General features: G+C 54.7%; 1 protein-coding gene across 2 annotated transcripts in view; it reads left to right on the top strand.

The window, feature by feature from the left end:
- The window catches only part of RIMS4 (regulating synaptic membrane exocytosis 4), a 58,481-nt gene that overhangs the window by 36,734 nt on the left and 3,458 nt on the right, over nucleotides 1-18,289 (top strand). The window contains exons 2-5 of one of the 2 annotated variants that reach the window (XM_059133563.1): nucleotides 2,230-2,371; nucleotides 16,434-16,546; nucleotides 16,787-16,888; nucleotides 17,385-17,524. In XM_059133563.1, the coding sequence (XP_058989546.1) occupies nucleotides 2,230-2,371; nucleotides 16,434-16,546; nucleotides 16,787-16,888; nucleotides 17,385-17,524 (497 nt within the window). The remainder of the gene's footprint in view (nucleotides 1-2,229; nucleotides 2,372-16,433; nucleotides 16,547-16,786; nucleotides 16,889-17,384; nucleotides 17,525-18,289) is intronic. The other variant, XM_059133564.1, reaches the window with a different exon arrangement.

Here is an 18,289-nt window from a genome sequence, read left to right on the forward strand (position 1 = left end):
CGAGGCGGGTGTCTGCAGCCTGCCTGCTGGGTGCCGGGTTGTGGGTTTGTACCCCCGATGTGGAGGAGTGAGGTTCGTCCCTGGACATATGTCTGCACTGTGTGTGTGTGAGTTGGGGGACATCTCTCTGTGCTTGTGAGTCTGTGCTGCTGAGTGAGCATGTGTGTGGTTCTGGATCTTACTCTGTCTTAGCACCTGCTACACACAGAGGAGCATAGAAGTGGTTGGGTGGATTGCAGATACAGCTTAGCGAAAGAGCAAATGGCAGGATGAAGGGAAGCACAGAGACGGGGACACACGTGTTCCCCCACATGTCCAGAAACACCCAGGTGACACACACACAGAAATGCACAGTGTCGGTTTCTCTGTGTGCTTTCTTGAGTGGGTTGGCGTATACTTCTTATGGCTGTGCATCTGTGTGTATGACTGGCACATACCCAGTTAGCCTTAGAAGCACAGCATGATGGAGACTCACGGAAACGCACAAATACCAATGCTCAGCCATACATTAGTGTGCTCTGTGTTTGCATGTGTATTCCTGCACGTGTGTGTGCGACCATGTATTTTTCTGAGTGTGTGGACATCTCTGTGCCTGAATAATGCAGATGCATGTGGGAGACAAACGTGGGCACACACACTGAGAAACACAGTGTATGTGTGAGTGTGTGTGGGTGGGTGGGTGGGTGGGAGGGAAGGAGGAGCAGGCCAGTGGGAGGTGTCCTGGTCTTGCTCTGCCTCCTGGCATGCAGCCCCAGGGCCCTTACCTCTTGCTGAGCAGGATGGTGGGATTTGGGTGACACGGCTTCTCTCCAGCGGGTTGACCAGCCAGCACTGAGGAAGCCCCTGAGGTTTATGAGCTTGTCTCAGCCTTTGTCAAGACCTGGGGAAGCTCTCCCTAAAGACCTAGCCCCACCTCTAGTGCACCCGCAGTCCTGCCAGGTGCCAGGGATGTAAAACCCACCCTGATAAACCGGGCTGTGGAGCGTGGAGCAGAGAGACCCTCCTGGCTCAACTCTTGGTGCCGTCACCCCCCTACCCTTTCTGGCTCTATGAGTGTGGACAAGTGGCTTAGCCTCTGTGTCTTGTGTCCTTGATGCTTAAGTGGGAGAACAGACTCCTCTCTCTCATGCGGGGGTTGAGGAGTAAGACCACTCTCAGGGCAGACCTCGATTCAGCCAGCAGTTACTAACTGAGCACGTGCTGTGGCGGGGCCCTCTTCTTAGCCCTGGGGCTTCAACGGTCAACAAAGCAGAATACCATGTCCTGAGTTCACCTGCCCTGGGCAGGAAACTGGCCAGTAAGCCAGTAATGCACAGACATGTCTGGGGTGGTGTTGGGAAGAAAGCCCGATCAGGGCGACAGGATGCGGGGTGGGTGGCAGGGGCTAGAGAATGGTAAGGAAGGTCATCTAAGATGACGTTTGATTACAGAAGGGAAGCTAGCAGAGGAGAGGGTATTTGAGGGGAGGGAAGAGTAAGGGCAGAGGGCCATTCGTTGTAAGCCTGTTGTTCTCCTATTGTACAGTTGAGGAAATAGAGGCAGAGAGAGGCTGAGTGATTTGCCTAAAGTCTCACAGCCAGTGAGAAAGAGATCCACACTTGAACCTGGGCAGGCTGGTTTCAGAGCCTGTGGTCTAAATCAGTGGTCCTTCATCTGGGGTGACTTGCTCCCCCCACCCCCACGCCCAGGGGATATTTGGCAATGTCTGGAGACATTCTAGATGGCCACCCTAGACTGGAGGGTGCTACTAGCGTCTGGTAGGTAGAGGCCGGGGATATCGATCGACCTTCCAGAATGCACAGGACGTCCCCGACAACTAAGCAGGATCCCATCTAAACTGCCGGTTGTGCTGAGGTGGGGAAAACCTGGTCCAAACGCAAGCAAAGCATGTGACAGAGTGTGACACAGAGTAGGTGCTCAATAAAGAGTAACTGGAGAGGAGGAGGAGACATGACCTGTAGAGAGTCGCAGGGGGGAGGTGAATCCAAGGGGGGAAACGTAGCTGTAAATGAATCCGGCTGTTACCAGGACTCCTGCGCTGCTTCTTGTGGGGTGGGTGTGAAGGGCAGGGCTGCCCAGGGAGGGGCCGCGGGTGAGGCTGGTGGTAGGAGGAGGGACTGGGGGTGGGGGCCGACCCTGGGAGGGTCCAGACACTAACCAGACGACTTGTGTCTCTGTCCCTTCCCGTACCTTGTCTCTCTCCCCATTGCTCTTGGCCTCTCCGCCTAGAAGGGGACAGCCGGAGGCTGAAGGGAGCCATCCAGAGGAGCACGGAGACTGGCCTGGCGGTGGAGATGCCCAGCCGGACGCTGCGCCAGGCCAGCCACGAGTCCATTGAAGACAGCATGAATAGCTACGGCTCCGAGGGCAAGTGAGTGTGGGGCCCGGCCCGCTGTCAGTCCTGCTGACTCTCGTGGGCCCTTGTGGGGGTGGGTGGGAGGGGCCGAGCCACCCCATCCGGAGCCCTGGCTCAGCCTCAGGCCTGCAGAAGGGAGGCGACGAAGCACGCAAGCTCTAAGGGGGCAGCAGAGCACACTGGCCGCGCGGCCCTGGGCGAGTCCTTCTCTGCGCCTCCGTTTGCCCGTCTGTCAAACCGGCTGATGCTGGCGGCCTCAGAGGGGGTGTTGTGAGGACTCCGTGGGTTCGCACGTACAGAGAGCGGAGGACAGCGTTGGCATGTGAGTGCTGCATGTCAGTGTTGAGAAATAAAGAGGGGTTTGAGAGGGGTTTTATCGTGATGTTACTCTTTGCTCTTTCTTAGTTTCTGAAATCATGATTGGTTTTAAAGATACAGATTCCTGCTGGATAAGGAGTTTCACACACGTCAGACCACGAAATATTAGATAGGACCGTGTCCTCGCCCGGGTTCTCTCTCCCCTGACGGTACATAGCCCCCCAGGGTATTTGTTCCCGATCCAGACTGCAGACCCCATGCCCTGAGTCCGAGCCTCTGGGAGTGGAGCTCGGAACTCCGTTTCGTTTCTTTTCTTTTCTTTTCTTTTTTTTTTTTAAAGATTTTATTTATTTATTTGACAGAGAGAGATCACAAGCAGGCAGAGAGGCAGGCAGAGAGAGAGAGGAGGAAACAGGCTCCCTGCTGAGCAGAGAGCCCGATGTGGGACTCGATCCCAGGACCCTGAGATCATAACCTGAGCCGAAGGCAGCGGCTTAACCCACTGAGCCACCCAGGCGCCCGAAACTCCGTTTCTTAAGGGCTGCCTGAGGGAACATATTCTAGACTGCAGGTTCTCGTCTTTGCAACAATGATGGGCTCTTTGAGAGTTTTGGGCAAGTTTTGGGCTTTTGTTCCCCTAAGAAATATGTGCACCTACCTCGTAACACACACACACACACACACACACAGTCATGGAGTCGCACTCATTCCCAAACACAGCGACACGCCTTCTCTCACACATACACTCACACTCATTCTCGCACACAGTCGTACAAGCATACTCTTCTCATAATTCCAGCGGGTTCCCAGATTCCCCTAGAGCCCATCCATGGATTCTTAGCAAAGAAACTTGGCTCGCAAGTGACTTTCTCATTGTACAGATGACCAGGGCACTCAGAGAGCCTGGGGAGCTCGTCCCGGGTCACAGAGCATGTTAACATGTCTGGAACTCAAGTCCCGTGACTCCCGGTGGGGGGCTTATTCCGTGGCAGCACATCGCTCCCTTGTCTTAGCTGTCCTCAGCCAGGGTCGTGGGGGTTCTCATCACCCTCATGAGGACACTGGGGCTTGGGGAGGGTCCAGTACAGTGGACGCCAGGCATGTGGCTATTGAAATGTAAATTGATTTAAATGGAATGAAATGAAATATTCTGTTTCTCCACCGTGCTGGCCATGTTCCAAGCACTCAGCAGTGCGTGCCCCGTGGCTGCTGTTTGGGACAGCGCGGGTATAGAGCATGTCTGCCCTCGTAGACGGTGCCGTTGGACAGCACTGGCTAAGGGGCCTCTCCAGGCGCAGACACCAGGGCGGGCCCAGGGCTGGGGGTCGGCCGCCACCTTCTGCGCTACCTCCCAGCGGGGGGTTCCTGCTGGCTGGAAGCCTTCCCACCCCCAGCCCCTCCTAAACTGGGCATCTCCGGCCTCTGTGAATGGCCTTGCCTTGGCAGATGCTGCATTCCACCCACCTCCTAGGGAGGCTTTCCGGAGGGCGAGAAGAGGAGGACAGGCGGGAGGGAGAGGAAGAGGAGGAGGAGGAAGGGAACACATGTTTTCTTCAACCTGAGAAATTTGGCAAGGCAGCAATGCTTGGAGGAAGGTATCATAGGCCTCGGGGTAGCAGTGGGTCTCTGCTGAGTTCCAGAGGGTCAGGAGGTTTGGTCCTAGTCCTGGGTCTGCCAGTGACCACCAGGTGGCCTTGGGCACATCTCTTGGCCTCTTAAGTGTCAGGAGGCTGGGAAACATCTGGTCTGTTGGTCTCATAGGCAGCTCGGGGGGAGGGTGGTGTGGTGTGGGGAGTAAGATCAGGGGGTGAAGCCCAGAGCCCCATTTTACGGATGGCTCCAAGAAGCCCTGTGACTTGTCCAAGGACAGCAGCATAGGAGGGCATCGTGAAGGAGAAATGAGTTTATGTCTGCACAGGACAGGTGCTTGTGTCATCTGTTACAATGTGCTTTAAGGGACCGGAAAGTCTGAGTTAGAGTCCAAACCTGGACCCTAGAGTCAGATAGGCCTGGTTAGTGCCTCATTTCTGCTTCCTAGTAGCTATGTGACTTTGGGGAAGTTACTTCCCGTTTGTGAGCCCAGTTTCTTCATCTGTGGAAAGGGGACAGTAGTAGCACACAGAGACTCTCAGAGTTGTTGTGTGGCTTACGTGAATTAACACAGGTATGGGCGCTTAGGACAGAGGCTGGCACTAGCAGGCACTATTAGTCTGTTATTGTTGGCTGTGATTCTTGTTGTTCCTTGTTGGTTCGCCCCTGTTAGTTGGGTATTTTGCTCCTTGTGTCCAGCTGTATCTTGCTGGATACAGGGGCTGCCCCAGATGCAGCTGTGTCTGCAAAGTACTTAGCACAGAGCAAGCACGGCCTTGATGTTGGCTGTGACATTTAGGATTGTCAGAAGGTTTGGGTGGCTATCTTGAGCCCAGCTGAGGAAGGGTCGGGTGGGTTGGAGGGTACCGGCTCCAGCAGAGGGGAGAGTCTTGATGGAGCCCAGGGAGGCTCCACCACTCCACCTAACACCGGGGCAAGGAAGGGGCATAGAAAGGACCGGGGGACGTGGAGCTGTGGCCGGCCTCCTCCTTGTTCTGGAGGTATTTTGGGTACTGGTGGGACCCAGATGCCAGGCTCTGAAATAGGAAGGGGTGTGACTGTCCTCCCCTTGGGCTCCTGCCAGCCCAGCTGAGGCTTACGCCGAGCCAGCGGGCTAGAGCAGCCCCTGCGAGCCCGCAGCCCCTGGCGCTGCTGGACCTGTCTGCCTGTGCCCTGGCTCACTGGCGTGTGTATTCCTGCAAGAGGGCGCAGGGGTTTTTCTTCCAGCAAATGCGACTGAGTGCCTACGGTGTGCTAGACAGTTGGGCTGGACACCTGGGAGGCCCTGCCTGGCACTGACCGAGCAACTCGCAGTGAGTTAAGAGCTTCCAAGGACAGGCGTAGAGAACATAGGAAACCCTGCATCCTCACCAGGTCTCTGGGCTAGGGATGGGGTGCGTATGGGTGGGGCCGCTCTGTCACTGAAGCTCCTTGGGCTCCAGGCTGCATGGTGGTAGCTGGCAGTGACGTCAGCCTTTGCGGTTCCCAGTGTGGCCCCCAGTCCGGCATCAACGGCATCCCCTGGGAGCTGGTTAGAAATGCAGGGTCTCCGGCTCCACCCCAGACCTCCTGAATTGGAAGCTGAAGCTTTACAAGCTCTCCTGGGGGCTTGTGTGCACATGGAGGCTGAGAGGCCCTGGCGGTGGGAGTCATGTTCTGGAGCTATCCCTTACCAGGCACTTGCTCTGGGCAGACACTGTGCGAAGTGCTTTTATATGTGTTGGCCCATTTAATCCTCACAACAGCCTGATGACGCCAAGACTGCGAATGTCCCCATTTTACGGACTAGGACACAGAAGCCAAAAGAGGTTAATGAACATGCCCAAGGTCACTCATCCAGTAAGTGGCTTCATATGCCAGGCTTCAGATCTGGGCCTTGGAATCTGCCCTTAATCTTTACACTTGACTGGTTAAGAGCTTTACACTTCACTGGTTGACACTTAATGGTTGCATTCATCAGGATTTCGGGAGGCGGGCACTTCAGGGTGGTGTGGTGGCTCAGGGAGTCCCTTCATGTTTTCCCTCCCAAGATCTCAGCAGGTCGGACCGACCCTGGTCTGTCTCCTGGGGCTGGGGAGGGGCTTTCCTTCCCAGAGCCCCTTTCTGCCCGGTGGAAAAATTGGAGTTCTCTATGTTAAGGATGGAAGGGAACAGCTCTGGGATCGGGAGATCCGAGCTCGCCACCCCTCCTCCAGCAGTCCCGTCTCTCCAGATAAAGGGCAGGGGTTCAAGCCCCCTGAGAAAGGACCACGAGAACAGCGCCTTCCCACACACCCCCTGAACTTGAGCTGCTCCCTTGGTGAGTGCTACAGTTAGGGTTCCCCAGAACCAAACCCGAGAGGTGGATTTGAGTGCGAGTCATTCACTTGAGGATGATTCCAGAAAACCACGGTGGAGGAGCGTGTGAGAGGAGCGGAGCAGAGCAGGCATCCAGAAACATGGGCTTTAAGAAGCGAGCTGCCACTGTAGGCTAGAGCTTGATGCTTATAGGGACTCTGGGAGCCAGGTGGACCGTGCACCCCAGCGCCGTCCCCCGGCGGTAGGGGGAGCCGAAGTAGTCACAATTGACCCTCCTTCCTTAAGGATTGGTGGCTGCTTTCTGGGGACCCTGCTACCCTCCCTGCAGCACAGTGCTTGCTAGAGGCAGGAGGAGCGCAGGGACTGGCAGTGAGAGTCCCAGAGAGTCCGTGAGCGCGGATGAGGGGAGGGTCGGGAGGGGGTGGTGGGGAAGGAGCAAACAGCGCCACTGGCACCTCCAGGCTGCCCAAACCAGAGACCTGGGGCTCTCCCAGGCCGCTTCCCCTCTCACTTTCCATTTCCATATCCAGCCCCCCGTTGGGCTCTTCCAGTTTATTCCTAACTGTCTTTGACTCATCCATTTCTCTCCCTCCCACCCCACCCCCCACCCCGGTGAGGCCACTCATCACTCTTGCCTGCGTGCTCGCGAGTCTCCCTTGTCGAGACTCCGCAGTCTGTCACTCTGCGCTTCCTTCTGCTGGTCCCTGCCAGCCTCCCCCAGGCCCCAACCATGTGCCCCCTGCTCCAGTGCCCTGAACGTCTTGCACCTCCCTCCGTCTCCCCTGCCGGTCTGTGCTTCGGCCTTCGCTTCCTCTGCCTGGCACTGCCTTTCCCACCTCTCCTCCCTCTCCACCCTCTGACTCATTCCTCCTCCAGATCTCAGCTCAGAACTGGCACATAGGCTTCATCTCCGGCACCAGCTCCAGCTAATTGATACTGGCTGCCTGGAATGTTGTGCAGAGAAGGATTCTGGAGCCTTGTCCAGCCTTGGCAGGAGTGTAGAGGTTGACTAGTAATGTCTGCCCTGGGAGTGGGCAGAGGAGGGGGGAACGGCGAGGTCAGCCATTCCTCTGGCTGCGACAGCGGCTTCCACGGTCTGTTCTGCCCCCCACGGCAGCCTCCACTTGGTCGTTAATGGTCATGGGTGTATCTAGTTCAGTGCTGCCCAGTCTAGGACCTGGACTACAGGTGATATTTTGCAAATTCTGATGGATAGTGGGTAGGGGCTATGAGCAGGAGCACCCCCAGATTCCACTCCTTCCTGCCCTTCCTTAACCTCCATCACACAGAATCACAGCCTCAGCATCTTCTCTGGGTCGCAGAAGCTCTTGAAGCCAGCTCCCAAAGCCTCTTGTCCTCCTTCCCTCTGTCCCGTGTTGTCCTGAGGCGTTTGGGTCACTGACATCCAGCTCCCTGGGCATCTGGGTCACTGTGCCCACAGCCCTGGAAAGCAGGGTGTGGGAACTGGTGCGTGGCCACCTCAGCTGGGTTCAGGGTCATGTTTTTGCCAAGTCTATGTTTCCCTGGTCACCAAAGGCCCCAGGGGTCCGGCGGGTGGCTGGGACCCCCTTTCCCTTGCCCACCTCTGCTCTGTAACGGTTCGTGCCTGAAGGATGGACCGGGACTGGCTGGGGCTGTGAGCTAGGAGACACGGGGGTTTGTTTTGTTCTGTTTTGTAAACACTAGTATTTATGGCACATTTGGCTGTGCCAGATTGAGTTCTCAGAAGTTCATCTTGCTTAGTACTTACAACGGCACTGAAGGGCACCCTGTCGTTCATTCCTGCCTCACCAAAACGGAAACCCGGATTCAGAGAGGTGAAGAATGTGTCTCCACAGCTACAAGCCGGGTGGGCGTGGCATGTGGGGCGGGGCTCCCAATCCAGGCCTGCCTAACCCACCGGGAGCCCAGACTACAGACCCTGGGGCTCGGCTCTGGGCAAGGGGACGCTCTCCCCGGGGCGTGTAGACACAGCAGAGCAGAGTGGTTAAGCAGATGCACTCCAGAGCCAGACTGCCAGTTTCTAGCAGAGTGATCTTGGGGTTATGTAACATTTCTATGCCTTGGTTTCCCATTCTGTTATTTATTGGATAAATAAAAAAGTCAAATCCCTGGCATCAGGCCCGCGAGCCACACTCATGTGCTTGGGGGCAGGTGTGGAAACATCTGGGTGCTTGAGAAGCTGGAGTTGGAGTTGGGATTGTGGATTCTGTGTCTCCTGGCACACAGCCAATTCTGCAACACCGCTTGTTTTGAAAACGTGCATTTGTTCCAACACAGTTGAAGTATTAGGGAATAGTTTGAGCACAATACAGATTTTGCTTTTGCTGAGGTGCGTTTCATTCTGAGAAACACGAGGGGAACGCTGAAAACAGCCCCCACGTGGGAGCACCCATACAGCCCTCCAGCCGCTCCCTGCTCCCGCGGCTCCTGCCCCCTGCCCACTGGGCCTTACAGCTCTCTTCCCTGTCTCAGACAGCCCTCCTCCGCCACTTCACAGCAGCTCGTGGGCTGCGATCCTTCCGGCACTCATTTCCACAAGCAAACTTTTAGGTCATTGCCTCGGTAAAGCACCGTATTTATTGTAGTCTGTATGCATTTCGTAACCATTTAATGTGTTTAAAGACTGTTTTTACTATGTTCCTGTGTTGTGTGTGTGTGTGTGTGTGTGTGTGTGTGTGTGTACATGATACTGACATAGTGTTTGGCTGGTGTGCCCCTAACCCTGTTTTCCCCCAAAGCTCCGTGATTTCTTCTGGGAGGATTTTGCCCTGCAGAGTGATTTTTAGGAATGTCTAGTTTGCATGATAGCAAATGAGTGTAGTGGAGGCTCCGCGGGTCTGTGGGAGGGCGGATGGATGGGAGGAAACAGGGGGGCAGACAGTGAATGGGAGAACAGCGAACCCGTAAACCACTGAAACCTTTCAGAGTCACATAACCTATAATCACCACGAGGGCTGTGCAGCCTTTTAATTTCGGATGCAGTTGACATAGGTGATCCATCCGGAAAAGAGAAGAGCCAGCCCCCAAGTAACCCAGTTAGTTCTTTAACTGTGAGAGCACAGAAAATCCACAGAGCTCCAGCCAAACGGAGCTCAAAGGTTAATAATAAAAAGACAAATGGATTTCAGTTCTGCAAACAAAACAAACAAGATTTGAAATGCAGGAAATCTTATTTCACCATTAACACAAAATAAAAGGCCAGCGGCCCAGGGGTTGTAATCCTGTTTCAGGCCTGGGCCTCTACCCATGCGGCTGGTGTGTGTCCTTGGGGGGGGGGGGGACCAGCCGCTGCGGTCCTCCTCCATATCCCCCCCCAATCCATCCTCCCCTCACTCGCCCCCCCACCCCCCACACAACACACACACCTCCTCAGAGCCTGGCCTTGGTCTTAGGCATCCAGATGCTGCAATTCCAAACAGGTCTGGAGTCAGAAGTGCCATGAAAGTACCATGGCGAGGGAGGAGAGGTCCTCCCAGCGCAGACAGCAGAGGCCGCATTCATTCACCCAGCATATGTCGTGTGCTGGGGCCCGTGCCGAGTACCTTGCCTGCGCCTCCTCGCTGACTCTCCCCGCGACCCAGTAAAGTGATCCCAGTTTATCCCCCATTGCATGGAAATGAAACAGCAGCTCAGAGTGGTTACAAAACTTATCCCAGGTTGCACAGCACTGGAATCCAAGGTCTGTCTCAGCCACTGTATTTTCCCGGTCTGGGACCAGCTGAAGGGTGTGACAGAGAACATTTTTTTAAAGATTTTATTTATTTATTTATTTGACAGAGATCACAAGTAGGCAGAGAAGCAGGCAGAGAGAGGGTGGGGGAAGCAGGCTCCCCACTGAGCAGAGAGCCCGACGTGGGGCTCGATCCCAAGACCCTGGGATCATGACCTGAGCTGAGGGCAGAGGCTTTGGCCCACTGAGCCACCCAGGTGCCCCTGACAGAGAACATTTATTGAGTTCCTACTACATACAAGACATGGTTCAGGAACTGGCACGTGTATGGTATTTAATCCAGCAGACTCTCTCTCACCCTTTTGCGAATGGGCCCTATGAACAGAGATTTTTGAAACTTTTAAAGCTGATACAGCACAGGCAGCCATGGGTGGCATCACTGCACACTGTCCAAGAGGGAGGTGGGAGTGGTCTTGTGTGCACATGAGACAGTTTAAGCACAGAGATGCCAGCAGCTTACCAGAGATCACAGAGCAAGCAGGCGACCAGAACTAGAACCAGCTTGGACTTTGTGTCCTCTGCCTTTTGTCTTACTCCAGGGAAGACCCCAAGGTGTAGTGAGATCTTTGATACAGTCGACCCTCAGGCCAGCAGGAACCTGCCACTATCCCTTCTTCCTTCCTCCAACCCCATGGAGGATGTGATAACCCGTTCAGGGCTTCTGGGGCATCTGCCTGGTTCCTTGGCAGCCAGCGAGGCACCCTGGGATGGGAAATCAGGCAGCCGCCCAGATATTATAAACAATTACCGCTAATTACCAGGCCTGCCAGTTCCCCATTGTCTGCTCACAATCCCACCAGGAACCGAGGAGCAGACAATGGTGATGTTGGAGGGAACTTTCAATTTCAGGCTGCAGAAGCCTCGCTCTGCCTGGGAGGCTGGGCCTTTCAGTGACTTGGAGCTTAAGAGGCACCACTATTTCTTGGGCTTCTGGAGCCCAGACTCTCCTTACAAAGGGAGCCTGGACCCCACAGATGGCCGGGAGCATGGGGTGAGAGAGAGACTGGGCCGAGGAGGAAGGCCCATGTCACCAGTCCTGAGAGTCTAGGTCTTAGCTTTGATGTTAATTAAGGATCTTTGCAAGAATAATAGATACACATTTCTATCCCTCGATATTTAAGTTGTTTCCCCCATACTCTCTCTGTGAGACTGTTGCATAATTGCTGAGATAATAGATTCAGAAGCCGGACTGCTTGGATTCAGTACTCCTCTGCCTGTCTTGGTTTGGCCCTCTCTCGGGTGTGCCAGGAACATATGCTTCTCTTGGACTTGGAGGGACACACACAGCCTCAGACTCCCAGGTTCACTTGACAAGACACCAGGCAGCCATTTCTGCAAAGCATCATGCCCTTTTCTTAGCTCCACCCAAGAGGAAGGATGAGCACAAGTCCCCTCTGCTTTCAGATGCCTCAGGCCTGTGTGGGGGTTCCCAATGGGTCTCAGCACCACCAGCCCCGTCCAGGGACCCAGGCCTTCCCTGAGGACCCTCCAGCATCCCTGCTCTCCCCTCCTCCCTGACTTCTGCTGCTCCCTGGGGCTGGGGAGTTGCCGTGTATCTGGGGACTGGACAGCCTGGTTTTTGCATGTATCCCTCTAAGTCTGTTTCTTCCTGGATTTGCAACTCAAAGGCCAAGAATCTGACCAGCTTGTTCATTGCCTTCTCCTGGCTCATCACTTATCTGAGACTGTTGCCTGAATGGAAGAGGGCGGCAGGGATGGTCGGAGATCAGGAAAAGGAAAAATAGTCAGGCTACAGTGTCCAATTACCATTCTGCCATCAAGCCTGCCAATAACTTGAGTAGAGAGAGAGAAGTTCCTGGCATGCCCATGGTGAGAGAGCAGCATGAGCAGTGAGGCCTGGGGGGCTGGTTCGGGGCTCTTCGGGAGGGCCACGCACAGGGCTCCATCCTCATGACTTTCAGTCTCTGGGATTCTCTTTTCTTGTTTCCCAAAGAGTTTTTGTGTGAGCTTGGGTCAGGCGTCTAAGCCGTGGATCCGTCAGCTCTGCCCAGGGGAGAGGGCAGAGTAAAGCCAGTCACCATAACCGGCCTCTTTAGTCGATGACTGAATGACAGTGTTCGTTTCTGGTTCATGTCAATTTCAGGGCAGGTGTTTCTGGTCGTTGGGCCCAGGCTCCCTTTTTCTTGTGGCCTCACCATCATTAGGGTCCCCGATGGGGGAGGAGAGAAGGTATAGGAGGTTCCGAATTGTGGTAAAATACACAAGATACCAACATTGTAACAGTTCTTCTCATTGAAGTAGAGATGACACAGCGTTACATTGGTTTCAGGCGTACAACATAGCGATGGGACAACTCCGCCTGGGACTTATGGTTCCATAGCTGGAAACCTGAGCCACCCCCTCCCCTTCCCCATCATTATACCTTTTTTTTTTTTTTTTTTTTTAAAGAGAGGAAGGGTTTTGGGGAGAGGCAGAGGGAAAGGATCTTAAGCAGGCTCCTCGTCCAGCACAGGGCTCAGTCCCACGACTCTGAGACCATGACCTGAGCCAAAATAGGGAGTCAGACACTTCACTGGCTAAGCCACCCAGGCACCCCCATCATAACGATTTTTAAGTGTGTTGGTTCAGTGGCATTAAGTAGTCACATGGTGCAACCATCACCACCGTCCACCTCCAGAACTCTTCATCTTGTTAAAGTGAACTCTGTCCCCAGAAAACATGAACTCTTTATTTTTCCCTCCCCCCAACCAGCCCCAAGCTCCTGGCAACCGTCCTTCAGTCTCTGAATTTGACTGCTCGAATATCTCCTACCAGTGGAAACACCTAGTATTTACCCTTTTGCGACTGACTTACTTTGTTTAGCATGACATCTTCAAGACTCATCATTACAAATTTTACACATTTGTAAAATGTGTCACAGTGTCTTTCCTTGTTCAGGCTGAATAATAGTGCATCGTATGTATAGACCCTTCGTCCTCTGATGGACACTTGGGTTGTCTCCACCTTCTGGCTAGTGCAGATGACGCTTCCATGAACAAGGGTGTACAAATGTGTCTCAGACACCCTGCCTTCAATTTCCTTGGCATATGCCCAGAAGTGGAATTGCTGGATCATATGGTAATTCTATTTTTAATTTTCTGAGGAACTGCCATCCTGTTTTACAGAGCGGTTGTACCATTTTACATTCCCACCAACAGTGCAAAGGATTCTAATTTCCCCACATCCTTGCCAACACTTGTTATTTTGTTTTCTTAATTTTATTTTGTTTTTGATAGTAGCCATTTCAATGGGTGTGAGATGGCATCCTGTGAGCCCTGGCAGGTTTGGTTTGGTTTTGTTTTGTCTCTATAATGCCAGTGCCCGACTTCAGCTCTGACTGCCGAGGCGTTCATTTCAAAGAGGCAAACAAATTTGTCAGCCACACAAAGAGCCGGGCCACCTCCTCCACGGTTGAGGCTCTTTTGTTTTAGAGATCTTGACTGATTTCGGTAACTGACCATTTGGGCCACTTGTCTTTTCTCTTCCCGTGCTTTTAAATTCCTGCTCTTACGTTTTAAATTCAACACTAAAGAGTGAGCCCTGAACCCCTAGGCGCCCACCCTGGACCTCCACAAAAGCAGAACCCCTGGTCCGTGCGCTCTCTCGCGCCCCCTTCCCTCTTCCCACGGCCACGCTGTGTAGCCCCAGGTGTGCTGTGCAGTTTCCCAGGTCTTGTAGGTTATAAGCCTTTATTTCTCCAAAGTTCCCTGGTGATTGTTGCTTACAACAAAGTTCCCTGGTGATTGATGTATCTTGCCATCTTAGCAAGAACCACAAGGGTCGGTCCAGTCCTCACACTGGTTTGGAGAGAGGGTAGGTCTGTGGCAGGCACGCGGGGGCCCAGTTGAGTGCTCTAGACATTTCTAGCGTAGGGCGTTACTGTCCTTAGGCTGGGACTGGCACAATAGACGGCATGGGGGACGGGCCTGGGAGGGGCCTATACCCCTTCAGCTCACAGGGCCAGCCTTGGCTACAAGGCTGGGAGACAGACTGAGATGTCTCTTCCGAAGGAAGAGATGAGGAGAGCCTCCACCACACTGAGGCATACCGGGCTTCTGGGAGCTCACCCCACATCCTGGGACCAGTCCTGGACTGGGGAAGGTGTTGTATGCCGTGGCAGCCGCCTGAAAGGTGTCTTCCACAGGCTGACTTGGGTTCTAACTCTGCCTCTCCACCCTCTTACTGTGTGACCGTAGGCAAGTGGCTTTCCCTCGCTGAACCCCAGTGTCCTTGATGTTGTTAGCTCAATAAAATCATGCCTGTTTCTCTAGATCCACTGCAGAAGTCACACCAGAGGGTATGGCCCATGAGAACAGGAATCAATAAGTTCTGGAGCCCCGAGGGGTGCTGGCACATAGTAAGCCCTTGGGACTGGGGTACCCAGCCCGGAGTAGGTGGGTCGGGGACTGGGTGTGACTCGGTATATTGTCCTCTTTGGTCATTTCTTCAGGAGCAACACATTTCCCCCAGCAAAATGGTGAGTTCCTAGTGTGCAGGGTCTTGTCTCTTGGGAAAGGCACCGGTGGTTCAGAAGCAGGAGGGGGCATGTGTGTGGAGTGCATCCCCAAGCCCCACCTTCCTTGGAAGCTCTTGAAAGCTCGTCTTGCTCCTTCAGGTTGAGATCCCAGCAGGTTTCCGAAGAAGGGAAGCTTTGGTTGGCAGGGGTGGTGGGGGGTGCTTTCTGGCAGTGAACCAAGCGTGCTGTGCCCCCGAGGCCCGAATGCAGTTTCCTCCTCCTGCTCAGGGACCTCCCTGGCTGCTTCTGGGCAACCTGGCACACCATAGGCACTTGTTAAAAGTTCACTGGTGTTCTTGGGACCTGCCCAGGTGGAAAGTCACCAGGGCTTGGCCTTGGAAGTGTTATATTCAAGTGCTGACTCCCTGGGAGCTCTGTGGCTTTAGGCGGAGCAGGACCTCCTCCTCTTCATCTGAATAGTGGTGGTAAATCTGAGCCACCAACCTCTTGAGGTAGGAGTGAGGGTCAGATGAGGAAGTGGGCTGCCAGGGCTTTGCTCCTAAAGATAACAGTACTCATCTCATTTAATACAACAGACCTAGGAAATGGGAACATTATTATTCCCATTTCAGAAATAAGAGAGAAAAGCCATAATTAAAATGGGCTGAAGCAAAATAATAATAATTTGTAATAATAATAGTTGTTGTTGACTTATGTAATCAGAAAAGAGATGAAGTATCTTGCTTCAGGTAGAGCTTGATCCAGGAGCTCACGCAAGGCCTTCTGCCTGTCTGATGGCTTCCTCCTTTGGGTTCCGGATGGTAATGAGATGGCTCCAGTCTTCTGTCTGAGGTTCGAGTCTGGTGGGAAAAGAGAGCTTCTCACTCCCCACAGTTCACAGGAAGTTTCCTAACTAGATTCTTATGGCCTGAATTGGGCCATGCAGAGCTCTCTGGCCCAGGGAAGAAATGTACTGATCGGCCAGGCTGAGCTCACACCTGGACCCTGGGGCCTGCTCTGCTCTGTCCCATGGGAATTGGTGCCTTGGGGAGGGGGGCTCTTCAAAGAAGATTTAAGGTCTCATTCCCAACAGAAGGGCAGTGGCCTTTGGGCAGCCCCATAACAGCAACAAATACAGGCCGCTGAGGCTGAGCCACGGGTCCTTTGCATCTCAAATTATCAGGTGCAGACAGGTCTGTTGGGGCTCTTGTTAAAAGGCAGACTGAATCAGCAGGTAGTGGTGGAGTGGGGTACAGATCTGTTCCTGATTAGCTCCTGGGCACTGCCGCTGGTCCTTGGACCACACAGTGAGCACCGTGGCGCTAAGCCCCGGGAGCCAGGCATGACAGCATCACCTTCCACGCGTCTTACAACCACCCCAAGAGGCAGGTATCATCAGACCCATTTCATGGAGGTGGAGCCCGAGGCTTGATGAGGGGAGGTGAGGAGATGGTACAAGACACAAAAGCTAAGAACGAGAATTTTGAAGTTGATGTGGAGGTGTTAGGACCATGAACATGGAGGGAGGGAGAGAGAGAACGAGATCTGCCCGCGGCCGGCAGGTGGACATGGGCAGAATCCCTGGGGACTGAGAGGAGCTCTGGACGTGACTACCTGAGTCATCAGAGTCCCCAGTCAGAGCCGGGGAACATTTGGTTTTGTCGCCTCCTTCCTTCTCACAGCCTTAACTACGGGGGAGTTTGCCTGGCGTCAGACGCGCAGTTCAGCGACTTCCTCGGCAGCATGGGGCCGGCGCAGTTTGTGGGCCGCCAGACCCTGGCCACCACGCCCATGGGTGAGTGCCCCGAGACCGTTCCAGGTCTTTCCCCTCACTCCCTCTACCCTAGCTGCATCCACTGAGCACCCAGCTTAGAGCCCGGTCCCACCTGCCAGGCCCTCAAGCAGTCAGAGTTGTTTCTGGTCTTGTTTGCGCTGGGAGCAGGGGAAGGGGGTTTCTTCTCTAGAGAGGAGGGGCTGAACCCTTGGGTGAGCTTCTAAGCTACTTCCCAGTCGCTTTACTTGGGGCCTCTTGCAGGGGACGTGGAGATCGGCTTGCAGGAGCGGAATGGCCAGCTCGAAGTGGACATCATCCAGGCTCGGGGACTGACGGCCAAGCCAGGCTCCAAGACACTGCCAGGTGTGGGGACTGCCCTTCTTTCTGCAAGGCAGGGGTGGACATCGGGGAGGAGGTCCTGAAGAGTATCTGGGTCTAGAAGAGAGAAAATTGGGCCCAACTACAGGGGGACCCCTTTGTCCCAACCCCAGTGACTCACATGGGACTAGTGGTTTAGAGTTTGTTCTGAGGACACACTTGAGATTGTCAGTTGACCTTATTGGTTTCCTCCACTGGTTTGAGCTTCTGGAGGACAGCCTTGGCACAGTCAGGCTGAGCAGCTGTGTCCGTGATGAGTGTGGAAGCTGGGGAAGGGGCGAGCAAATCAGGGACTGAGAGAAGGAAGAGGTCAGTGCAGGCAACTGCCCAACGCAGGCTGCCCCCACCCTGTGGCTGCCTACCCAAACCTCAGAGGGGGGCAGCCTGACCCCCAGCAGTGACTAGGCAGCGTCCCTCTGCTGTGCCATGGGCCCACCGTTTGGGGCCCGATTGGAAGTTACCTCCTGGCCTCTGTCCTCAGCGGCCTATATCAAGGCCTACCTGCTAGAGAACGGCGTCTGCATTGCCAAGAAGAAGACCAAAGTCGCTCGCAAGTCACTGGACCCGCTGTATAACCAGGTGCTGCTGTTTCCTGAGAGCCCCCAGGGCAAAGTCCTGCAGGTGAGGGGCCCTGGGGCAGGGGTGTGTGTGCAGTTCTCTACGGGGGTGGGGGGGGATGGGGGGTGGGGGGGGAGGGCTGTCAGCTGGAGGGAGTGGAGCACTGTGGTTGGTCTGAGTGCCACAGTACAGCTTGGAGCAGGTTCCTTTCTGAGCCTCAGCTGCTTCCTCTGTAAGATGTGGGGGGGGGGGTGAGGGGTGCCTGTGTTACCTCCAGGGAACATCCCTGTGACAGTGGCTTGTGTACTTCGTGCAAGAGAAGTGTAAGTCTGGCCAGTAGGGAGCATGCCGCATGGCTGCTGCCATGGTTCTGGTTCACGTCAGCGCGGCCGGCTCTGGAAGCCGGGGCTTGGCCTGGAGCACAGAGATCATCCGCTGGGAGCGGTGAGGGGCCAGAGAAACGAGGGTCTCCTGGTCGTTAGGAGGTCCTCGGGCTGACTCGGACGAGGAATTGGAAGTAGCCGCCCATCGTGGGCGTCGACAGGGCCCAGGTCGGACGTCTGTGGGAACCACGTGTCCACCGTCTCAGAGCCGCGGCTTGGGCAGCTCAAGCTGATGCCTCCCTGCCTGCTTCTCACCGGGGCAGGCAGAGCAAACCAGGGCAGGCGGGGCCGCTGCAAGGGGCCGAGGCAGTGGGACTTCCACCCAGCGGGGAAGCCCAGGGCCTGTCTGGGGCAGAGCTTTTCAACACGAGGGTTAAGACCCATCCGTTGAGCTGTGAAATCTGTGTGGTGGCTCGCAACACGTTTGTTTGCTTGTTTGTTTAAT

Source organism: Mustela lutreola, chromosome 9 (genome assembly GCF_030435805.1).
Source record: "Mustela lutreola isolate mMusLut2 chromosome 9, mMusLut2.pri, whole genome shotgun sequence".
Lineage (NCBI taxonomy): Eukaryota > Metazoa > Chordata > Mammalia > Carnivora > Mustelidae > Mustela > Mustela lutreola.